The 10,878-nt window shown below is 40.7% G+C and overlaps 2 protein-coding genes across 4 annotated transcripts in view; both read left to right on the forward strand.

The window, feature by feature from the left end:
- Positions 1 to 8,155, forward strand: part of itsn2b (intersectin 2b) — a 37,610-nt gene extending 29,455 nt beyond the window's left edge. For both annotated transcript variants that reach the window (XM_048973903.1, XM_048973902.1), the window contains 11 exons: positions 2,052 to 2,173; positions 2,603 to 2,709; positions 3,308 to 3,491; positions 3,905 to 4,003; positions 4,131 to 4,298; positions 4,526 to 4,738; positions 4,897 to 5,018; positions 5,186 to 5,268; positions 6,315 to 6,398; positions 6,503 to 6,676; positions 6,809 to 8,155. In XM_048973903.1, coding sequence (XP_048829860.1) covers positions 2,052 to 2,173; positions 2,603 to 2,709; positions 3,308 to 3,491; positions 3,905 to 4,003; positions 4,131 to 4,298; positions 4,526 to 4,738; positions 4,897 to 5,018; positions 5,186 to 5,268; positions 6,315 to 6,398; positions 6,503 to 6,676; positions 6,809 to 6,960 — 1,508 coding nt within the window. In that variant the 3' untranslated portion in view covers positions 6,961 to 8,155. The remainder of the gene's footprint in view (positions 1 to 2,051; positions 2,174 to 2,602; positions 2,710 to 3,307; positions 3,492 to 3,904; positions 4,004 to 4,130; positions 4,299 to 4,525; positions 4,739 to 4,896; positions 5,019 to 5,185; positions 5,269 to 6,314; positions 6,399 to 6,502; positions 6,677 to 6,808) is intronic.
- Positions 8,156 to 8,291: 136 nt separating this feature from the next.
- On the forward strand, positions 8,292 to 10,864 carry pfn4 (profilin family member 4). Of its 2 annotated transcripts, XM_048973911.1 has the most exons (4): positions 8,292 to 9,484; positions 9,986 to 10,117; positions 10,214 to 10,319; positions 10,408 to 10,864. In XM_048973911.1, exons 1-4 carry the CDS (start codon positions 9,368 to 9,370, stop codon positions 10,434 to 10,436), a joined length of 384 nt encoding a protein of 127 aa, XP_048829868.1. In that variant the 5' UTR covers positions 8,292 to 9,367; the 3' UTR covers positions 10,437 to 10,864. The 2 variants fall into 2 exon arrangements, with proteins under 2 accessions (XP_048829868.1, XP_048829867.1); XM_048973910.1 differs by having other exon boundaries at positions 10,214 to 10,864.
- Positions 10,865 to 10,878: the final 14 nt, after the last annotated feature.

Consider the following 10,878-nt stretch of genomic DNA (forward strand, 5'->3'; position numbering starts at 1 on the left):
CTCTGTATGAATAGAAGTGTGTCACATCTCATTGTTACTTTAACCTGAACATGTCTGGCTGTTACTGCCAACAGTGCAAGATTTTCATTTAGCCCCATAGTTGTTAAGTGTTTGAGTGTTTATAATTGCTAACTTTGCAAATGACTGCCAAATCGATTAACAGCCTTCATGCTGCAATGTAATTAATAAGACTTTTTAATCTTTTGCCCCAATTAAATTTTCATAATTAACAATGCTGAAACTATTACTCGAAGAGCAGCCATCTAATATTTAAATGTAATTTGGTCATGAATTGTTTTGGAGATTTCTTTAAATTTAAGAAACTATATTACATTGTGGCACGATCACTACATTTTACCTTGGAAAATTGAATACAAATACAAACGGCTGATACAAACCCAAGGAAGTACAAATGTAGGCAAACTAACAGTCTTTTTGTTATCTAGAATATATATATATATAAATATATGCCTTGTCATGTTTTGTGTCATGTGAACCACATTTAAATTTAACAATCATTCTGGGCTTATTGTTGCTTAAGTGTCAGATGTGGAATAACTATAATTTTTTGCCATTTTTAAATGAAATGTTCATTTCTGGACATTGAAATAAACCTCTTCTGTTAACACCAGTGAAGTCAAGCTAATTACCTGTGCAGGCCGACTGCTAACTGCATGGTTATGTTTAATATAGTATCATGTGACACAATTATGCATAACCTTTTTTAACAAAATTAATGATTGCAATGTTTTTAAAGAGCATACAAATGGTAGTATTTGTACAGAGATGCTACTGTATTCAAGGCTGTTAACTTCCTTGGAATGCTGTGACTAATTTTGCATTTTATTGGTCCCTTTGAAGTTGGTATCACATTCAGTATGATCTTTTTTTCTTTCTTTCTTTGAAACTGTGCTTTAGATTGTGACTTACCCTTTAGGTTTATACATAAATTCATGTATACATATAAATATGTATATAAAATAAAACTTAATTTCATTATTTTGCTTTATGTGGTTCAGTTCTTGCTGCACAGACACTGTAAGCTTGTTTTGATGAGGCTGTCCTGGAATGCTGATAGTTTCATTTAATGTAAGCAGAATTTGAGTTGTATTGCAGAAGCAGAAGACTGCGGAAACACCCGTGATCCGTCTTTTCCTTTTAACAAAAGGGAAAAGGTTTTGGAAATGTGGTATACGAATAATTTCATTGTTCTAATCATATGATTCTGCACAGTTCAGCTTATTTTAGGATGTGAAGACACTTCATATCCTTTAACACTTCCTGCATGGCCTTGTAATCCTATAAGGGGGGCGGATATATTTTGTTGTATGGACCATTTTTTTGGTCCCCACAAGGGGAAATGACAGTTTTGTAAAAATCTATTACTGCAATCTTGTGTTTTGTTTGTTCACTCAAGGTTAACATTAGGGCTGGGTTGAGGTAAAGGTTGTCAAACGTGTGTGTGTGCGTGCGTGCGTGCGTGTGTGTGTGTGTGAATTATGTTTATATTGCATTGTGGGGACCAATGTTGTGGGGACCATTTTTCAGGTCACCACAAAGATTTGTGAATGCAATCAAAAAACTAAAAATGCCAGAAGTCTCGTATTTTGTTTGGTTACTCATGGTTAAGGTTATGGCTGGGTAGGGGTAAGGTCGTCATGTTGGGATTAGAGTTTTTCCCCCATAGAAATGAATGGCAAGTCCCCACAAAGGTATAATTGCAAACCTGTGTGTGTGTGTGTGTGTGTGTGTGTGTGTGTGTGTGTGTGTGTGTGTGTATTACAAGCTTATTTTAAAGACCTCAGTGGGAGCCCATGGCCACATTTGCAGTTTCGTCACCAGGTGAGGCTGAATGCTATGACGTTTATTGGTGCTCGTCCTGCAAGGGAGTTCTGTGGTATTTCAAGGCAGAGAAAATGCACGATTCCTGCCAGAAGCTTGATTCTGGGCCAGAAATGTTTGACATGGTCTTGATGGTTTCTGTGCGCTGCATCCAGCCCCATTCCACCTGACCCTGGCCCTCCCCGTCATGCTCCATCCTTGTCCCGTAGGGAATGGGGACCTGATGCGGCTGGAGAGTGTGAGCCCGCTGGAGAGGAAGCGACAGGGCTACATCCACGAGCTCGTCGAGACTGAGGAGCGCTATGTAGAAGACCTTCAGCTGGCTCTTCAGGTACCCGAGCACTGCTATAGCTCAGCGTTTTCCAATCCGGTCTTCGGGGACCCTCGGACAGTCCACGTTTTTGTGCCCTCTGAGCTTCCTACTCCGCCTCTCAGCAATAATGTCGACTGTCTAGCAGAGACATTGGAAGGAGCAAAACCATGGACTGACTGTGGGTCCCTGAGGACCAGGTTGGGAAATGTTGCTTTAGCCGATTGAAACAAACACGGATTTATTGCTAGCCGCTCAGTCACAGAACAAGCCAGATTTCTCACTTTCGGTTAGCAGATGCTGCGCAAAAAAACATTGTGTGTTTAGTGTCTTACTGATTTTATGTAAATTAGCTATTTTGCACATATGCAAATAATAATAGTATCTTTGCAAGCTTCTATTTGTGGACCACTTGTGTGTATCGTTTTATTGTCGTTGTCATCATTCCAGGTTTTTCACAAGCCCATGTCTGAATCTGGCCGCCTGACAGACTCTGAGATGAACATGATCTTTGTCAACTGGAATGAGCTCATTGCCTCCAACACTGCACTTCTCAAGTAAATGCTCCTCTGTCAGCCCTTCAGCTGTAACAGCTAAAGCACTCTCACTTATTTGTAGAAAGTTTCCTTTGAAATGGGTTAATTTATTTTCATCCTTGCATCCATTTTCTGTCACTGTCTGTCCTATTTGAGGTCGCAGGGGATCATTTATTTTCATTACTTAAGAATTTCAATGGAGATTTAATGACTGCAAGTGTATAGAAAGTGTGTCTCGGTATACAAATGGCCTCCATTATTTTAATGAAAGAACAATATTAATGCTCTTTCAGTTAAATGATTTAAATTTATATGCTGCATAAACGGAACAGAAGGATTTAATAACCAACTGCACACTGTAGTGTGTTTATAACTGCAAAATAAATACTGCAGAGGTGCAGTGAACAGGGTCAAGTCGTCAGACTTTGCCTGGTGTGATGATGGGGGGAAAAAAAAGAATTTTTCGGAAGCTGCCTGGAACAGAGACTTCATGTCGCCTGCTGAGACAGAAATGCTGGCATTGAGGAGCATGGGGGTAGATAAGGTTGGGTTGCTGGGGGTGGGATCGGGGGGGGGGGGGAGTCTTGTGCGAGCTCAGCGCTTCGTGTGTCTCTGCTAGGGCCCTGCAGCCACGGAAGTCAGCCGCCGGGGAAGGGGTGCCTGTGCAGATGATCGGCGACGTCCTGGCTTCCCACCTGTCCTCCATGCAGCCGTACATACTGTTCTGCAGCTGTCAGCTTAATGCAGCCGCCCTGTTGCAGCACAAGACTGACCAAGAGCCCGACTTCAAGATCTTCCTAAAGGTAGGGGTGGACTGAAGCTACTGAGAAATGGGGGTGCATATTAGGGCAAATGTCAAATGTATTTATTATTTTGACTTATTTAGCAGGTGCTTTTATTTAAAACGATGTACAGTTGAAAAAGTAGCATAAGCTAGTCATTGGGGCAATTGGGAATTAAGGACCCAATGGTGAAATCACTCTGCCGACCATGGGATTTGAACTGGTGACCTTCCGAATGGGAAATGATTGTGAGTCATACTGTACCTGCTGAGCCACACCCCGTCCCAAAAAGAACGAACCATATCTTTTCTAGGATATTTATATATTTAGAAAGAAACATGTTCTGAAACTCTTTTGTATATTAATGGATGTTTGCATCTGTTCTCCATCGTAATCTTTTGTAAAAGACTAATTCCCAGCTGCCTGTCATGCAGAAAATTGCCACTGATTATCGCTGCAAAGGCATGCCACTGTCTAGCTTCCTGCTCAAACCTATGCAGAGGATTACGCGCTATCCTCTCATCATCAAGAACGTGAGTCTCCTCCTGTATCACTCTGATATGTGGCTGACTGTATTGGAAAAGTGTGCTCTTGGGGATTATCTTTTTAGGTTTTTTATGTAGTAAGTTACCTGCTGAGAGTCCCTTGGCTGCTTGACAGATCCTGGAAAGCACGCCTGAGACTCACGTGGACCACAGCCACCTGCAGGAGGCCCTGGAGAAGGCAGAGGAGCTTTGCTTGCAGGTCAATGAGGGGGTTCGGGAGAAGGAGAATTCGGATAGACTTGAGTGGATCCAGGCCCATGTGCAACGTGAAGGTATCATTGAGGTGAGAGTGCATTCTGTACTTGGATATCCAAATTCTGATCTTTGTTTTTTCATTGGTGGAGTTGCCCAAAGTTTATGTTAAATCTTCTTCTGATCTGTAATTGTGGCACAGGTGCTATGGTTACCAGTAACCTTGGGTATAAAATCCCAGAATACTCTTATATTAACATGCATGGTGTCATTTGCCCAAATACCATAATAAAACAGTTGACTAATCTCCACCTACAGAATTTGACCTTCAACTCCCTGACCAATTGCATGGGTCCTCGTAAAATTCTGCACAGCGGGAAGTTGTGCAAGACCAAGAGCAACAAGGAGCTGCACGTGTTCCTCTTCAATGACTTCCTTCTCTTTACCCAACTCGCCAAGCAGTTTTCTTCATCTGGGGGAGATAGACTGTTCAGCTCCAAGTCTAACGCACAGTTCAAGATATATAAGACGGTGAGTGACTCTTCTCCCTCCTTCCTAATACTGTGTCTCTAAAACGCTTCACGTGATGCAAGTAGCAGTTGACGTCAGCCAACTGTTGCGAGTTCATCAATGGGGCGTATCCATAACACTCCCTATTCTCATTGTCTTCTGGTCTGTCCCAAACCCAGCCAGTGTTTCTGAACGAGGTCCTGGTGAAGTTTCCCTCTGATCCTTCCAGTGATGACCCAATCTTCCACATCTCGCACGTCGAACGCATCTATTCCTTCAAGACTGAGAACGTCAACGAAAGGTGCGAGAAGTCAGAGAGGCAGATCGAGACCCAATGGGGTTTTATTTTTGTAACTAGTGGGTCGACATTATTCAGATGAAATATCACATAGGAACTATCGCTTGTTACTAAATTCTCAAAATAAAATGAAGTGCTCTGAAAACTTATCTTTTCCTTGCTGTTGTCAGGACATCCTGGGTGCAGAAGATTAAAGCTGCGTCAGATAATTTCATTGACATGGAAAAGAAAAGGCGAGAAAAGGCCTATCAAGGTGAGTGTTTTTTCTTTTTTTTTTTCCTTTACCTTGGTTCTGTCCTAAGATCAGATTTAAAAGCAAAACTCGTATGTTGAATTCAGGTTTTTGGTTTTCCATGCAAATAAACAATAAATCATACTCTTTTCAAACTTTCAGACAAGAAATGCTCATAATAGTGAAGACTCACTGCATGTTGACCTTCGTCTCAGGCCTTTGACGTTTACCTGCTTCAGTCACATATCTAAAGAAAAATCTCGTCCATTTGGGTTGTTTTGTATCCTCTGGCAGTTCCTGCTGGCTGATATGTGTGATCAGACCCTAGAGCTCATTGCCTGTTAAGCTGATCACCAGCGTATACAGTTGCCTGCCAGCACAGTAACAGGTCTTGTTTTCGTTGCTGTACTTATCTGGCCATTTGCCTGAATAATTCCTCCCATGTTAATATACACCTTCTTTTACTGCTCTTTGTATTTATGTGAGCCCCAGGCAGAAACAAATGGCCCAAATTCTGAGGCCTTGGAAAAGAAAGTGGGGCATTACTCTGGGGGCGGACCTTGCATTTCTTTATTGTATGTAGCACCTTTCCACGCTCATATATCAAAGCAATTTACTGGGGGGGCTTCAGTAAACCACAGATAAGCAGAGTTGATAGCTGAGGTTAATCCAGGTGGGGTTACCTGGAATGAAACGGAAGAATTTTTGCACAGTGTCTTGTTGAAGAAGTGAAATTTAATCATGTCATTGATAAATAACTCTTTTCTCTGGGATTTTTATGTCTTAAAAAATATGGAGGATTTTTGGCTCACTGTCCTAGTATTGCTTAGCTAAATGTGGATCCATGCATTACAACATAACCGTGGACCTCGTTAGCCCCGGATATTATAAGCCTTGCCCAGAGTATTTTAAGCTTAGCCCCAAGTATTTAAACCCTGATGCCAAACCTGACTAAGCCCCGAGCCTTTTCAATGGCTCGAAACTCCCCTGAACATAACCCATTGTCTTGGTTCTTACAGTGTTTCAGTGGTTCTTGGTTCTTATTTCTTTGTTCTTCACATTTCAAGCACGCTCTGTTAAGACCAGCGGTATTGGACGTCTGCTCGTGACCGTGCAGGAGGCCGTGGAGCTAAAGTCATCGAAATCCACCGGTAGGGCCTAACGGCATCTTAACGGAGTGATGGATTTCATGAGCATGATAAAGTCCATAAGCTAAAATTCTGTACATGGTTCTATGTCCTCTGCTTTCCTGCAGGAAAATGTAACTCATACTGTGAGGTATCGGTGGGAGTGCAGAGCTATAGCTCTCGTACCCTGACAGACGCACTCAATCCAAAATGGAATTTTAACTGCCAGTTCTTCATCAGAGACCTCTATCAGGATGTCCTGTGTATTGCAATCTTTGAAAAGAACCAGTTTTCCCCTGACGGTCAGTGCAATTTCAGTGTATACGCTGCTACCCGCACACTTTATGGAACGGTATCTTCAGTGTTCACCTTATTCTCTGTATGTTCAGTTTTTTCAGGATGCAGTGGAAATTTCTCTGAACTTCCCTCCACAGATTTCTTGGGTCGTGCGGAACTTCCTGTGGCAACAATCAAGAAGGAGTTTGAGAACAAGGGGCCGTCAAACCGTCGGCTGCTGCTGCACGAGGTGCCAACTGGGGAAGTTGTGATCCGGCTGGACCTGCAGCTCTTTGATCAGAAGACGTGATGTTTGAGCAGAAAACAATATGTGTCCAGAGTCTTTATCATTGTTCCTAAACAACACAAATCTATGTTTCCTGGTCATTGTTTTTTGACCATCACACTAATGTGAATTGAGTAAAATATTAGTGCACTTTTTGCTAAATCTGTGTCTGTTTGAAGGCCTCAAATTATTATATATATTAAGTAATATGAGGTTAACGAAGGTATTTGTATGAAGGAAAGTATTATAAAAGTGCAGTTTTGGAAAGCATACTTATTTCTTTTGCACGTTATCGTCCGACGTGAGAGAATCTCAGGATTTTGGTTTACTTTTGCCATTAAATCCCAGTATTTTTACCACATTTGCAAAAATTTTTGTTGCACTGATATTCCAAAAGGGAATTAAATGCAACTATGAAATGCCTTATATTGTCTCTTTTCCACTATTTGTCTTAAAATGTGTGAATGTGTTCTGTAAATTCCCATAGTAACATTGTAACATCCTATAATAACTGGACTAATTGTCAGTGGGCTGTTAGGTTTTCTGAAACGGATTGTGAATGAGATTCCTTTTAAGTCTTTATGCTTTTTATCTATATCAGTACATGATAATCATTGAATGTAAGATTAAATCATTGTTATATAACTGCATGCTTGGAAATGTAATATTTATATTAATTTATGCAAATGACTGGCCATTCATAGGTCGCAGTAATGTTTTAACTTGGAATTATGGTTTTATGTGGCGCACAAACTTGAGCTGCTTGTCCTCCATCTTTAACGAGAGATTTACCCATTTCACATGCCAGATGTTTTGGAAAGAAGCAGATGTGGTTATTTTGTGCCAAGTAGCATCGCATGTTTTTAACATTTTATTAAAAGGATCATCGGTGTAATGTAATTTAGTGATGGGAGTAATGATTGGCGGGAAGTATGTGCATTGTCTCACTGACTGGTTTACAAGCTTCCTCGTTAACTTCCAGACCAGGCAGTAACTGGCAATAATTGGTAAATCCCACCCACCACTATTCTGCTGTGATTTCCATTACTAGTGTTAGGTTTTTGTCTCTGCAGGGGGTTGGGTTTTTATAATTAATTAGTATTATTTCAATCTTTTAACTTGTCTAACATACATGTGATTCCTGAAGGGCCATGTTGGGATAAATCTGGTATCTACTGTGGATTGTATGATTGATTAAACAGTGCCTTGAACCATATAATGTGTAAACTGTGAAGTGCTATACAGTACAGAACTTCAAAGAAATGTATTGGTGACATAAGCATGGTTAAATATAAACCATTCATAATCTCCATTCTACTTCATCCCAAAGGCATTTGATGGGGTTGAAGTCAGGGCTCTGTGCAGGCTATTCAAGTACTTCCACACCGGACTAACCGAACTCTCTTCATGGACCTTGTTTTGTGCACTGGGGCCCAGCCATGCTGGAACAGAAATGGGCCTTCCGCAGACTGCTCCCACAAAGTTGTCCAAAATGTCTTGATATGCATATGCTTTCCTGTATGAATGGTAAAAATTCCGACACACTCCAAAATCTAGTGGAAATTTCTGTCAGGTATTACAACTACAAAGGGGGGACCAACTCCATACTGATGCCTATGGGTTTAGAATGGGGTGTCATAAATGTCCCTGTGGGTGTAATTGGGTGTGGGTGTCCCAATATGTTTGTCCATATTGTGTATGTCCTGACTAAAACCTACCATTCATTATGTGATTTTCATAGGTTGACATTTCAAGTCCCGAAAGTAAAAACCCAGACGAAGCCAACCAGCTGAGTATGAAGAGACGCGGTAACAGCACTCGCCTGTTTATTTTTTAAAGAAAATCTGTGTCTGAATTTTTACTTTCTGGAACTGAAACATCCACCTCTGATGACAGTGTCTGCTATGGTTTGACCTTGCGATGTAGATGTAGCATGATATGCTAACTGAATACAGTTTTTAAATACGAGGAGTACCTCAAGCATGTTGCTTGGTCTAGGAATCATCCCCTGTGGTTCAGGTTGAAAAGCAGGGAACTGGGGGCTTGGGGTGCCTTCCCCTGCCTGTTTTACCCAAATTATTTAATGAACATGAACCTGTGCACCAGAGTACCCCCTTTTCTACTTTTGAGCACCTGCCCCTCAAATAGTCTGTGCCCAACGACGTAGCACTCCTCCGTAGCACTCCCCCGCCATCAGAACTGAACACTAGGAAAATGTATCTGTGGGACATTCTGTATTGTGCCAGGTAGGTTAGCAGGTTACTATATTAGTTTATATGCATACAAAATAAACACGGCTCTTAATGCCCCTTCCTGAAGGACTACAGCGTCCGTGTTGTTGCCATGGTAACCAGGGTTTACGGTTCGTTTTCGCACAGAAATAAAACCTGAAAATCGGGCTTGTATCTTCGCCGAATAGCGATCTTCCAAGATGAATCGGCTGCAAATTTTTATTGATGATTGCCTAATAAGAACTAAACACGTAGAAGGCGCCGCAATCTTGACCATAAAAAACGCGAGCGTAGCCGCAGCGTCGGCTAGGTTTAATGTAAGTATGTGCAGCATATCCTGTACGCTTTGTTTAAGTACTTTGTATTACATCTTTTTTTGTTGCTAATGAGACGTAGCATTTAGTTTACGAAAGCCTGGTGTTATTGTTTTTACTGTCGGATAGGCGGATTGTTATTAATTGTGGAAGCGTAAGCTACATTAAAATGTCACAGATTATTTGACGGGTGCATAATGTATAATATATAGGGATAGATATTTTTATCATTACAAAAAGTTTGTGAATAAATGTACACATTGCCCAGTGCAACCTTTGCTAATAGTTTAGTCCGTAAAACAATAATATTTCTCTGTTATGCTAATGCTTAGCTCAGTTTTTGATTATTTTCACTGCACTATGTCCAAGACTGAAATGCTCCAAGCCAAACAAACAAATAAATATAACAGACATGTTGAATTGGCAGAAGTCCATAAGTTATTTCCTGTTTGACCTATCTGGATTGCGTAATTCACTGACTATAGCATTTCTATATTGCTTCAGATTCTTCCACAGGTCCGGATGTTTATTGATTGTTTCAAGCACATTGAAGTCACTCGGGAAAGGGGTCTCTCCTTCCAGGACAAATCCTACACATGTGTCAGAGCTGACAGGAACTCTGTGTACTCCAAATCCGTCTGTATTCATCCGTCTGTATTTAAATGACGTCAGAAAATGTACGTTTGAACACGTGACTACACTGATCACTTTCTCACCATCCTTTCGTTTTAGAATGGACACGGTCTCATACTTGTGAAGACAGCCTTGTACATCATTGTGGCCACCTACAATGAAAACATGTACCCAAGCGTTTGTGTTGAAGCCGTTGAGAAGCTGGGTACGATGACATACCATTATCATTGTCCCGGAAGATACAATTCAATTTTGCAGCCAAGGTAATCTTACTTGATGTGTGTTCATTACAGCTGACTATCTTAGAGAAAAAGAAAAATGAAGATGCTGGATTCACTGATAAGACGGTGAATATGGAAGAGTGTGGAAGATAATGTGTAGGTTACATGCTGTGTTACATTCTGAGAGGAACAGCAGATTCATTCATACGTCACACACACAGTAAATGCTTACACTTAGTGTACAATGGGAGAATGCTGTAGTCATACAGATTTTTCATAGAACTGCAATTTTAACACTTTTGGACTGCAAAAAATCCACAGCAAACCAGTATTTTAATGTATTATACATTTTACTTCATACTGTAATTATGACACAATATTACAGATCTCAAATTTATGTAAATGTTATGTATTTACATGGTTAATTCAACCTGAGTGTGGAATATGTGAATTTATATAGGCTTGCTTAAAACCTTTGCTTTAAATTTTATTACATGCATAAAAATTCCATTATTTGTGAACACAGGAACACCAGATCCTCTG

The sequence above is a fragment of the Brienomyrus brachyistius genome, chromosome 14 (genome assembly GCF_023856365.1).
Source record: "Brienomyrus brachyistius isolate T26 chromosome 14, BBRACH_0.4, whole genome shotgun sequence".
In the NCBI taxonomy this organism is placed as follows: domain Eukaryota; kingdom Metazoa; phylum Chordata; class Actinopteri; order Osteoglossiformes; family Mormyridae; genus Brienomyrus; species Brienomyrus brachyistius.

Excerpts from the sequence above, each read along its gene's own strand:
- pfn4 (XM_048973910.1), top strand. The coding sequence starts at position 9,368 with ATGAATCGGCTGCAAATTTTTATTGATGATTGCCTAATAAGAACTAAA. Across the intron at positions 9,485-9,985 it reads CAGCGTCGGCTAGGTTTAAT|ATTCTTCCACAGGTCCGGAT; the intron begins GTAAGTATGTGC and ends ATATTGCTTCAG. Across the intron at positions 10,118-10,213 it reads ACTCTGTGTACTCCAAATCC|AATGGACACGGTCTCATACT; the intron begins GTCTGTATTCAT and ends CTTTCGTTTTAG.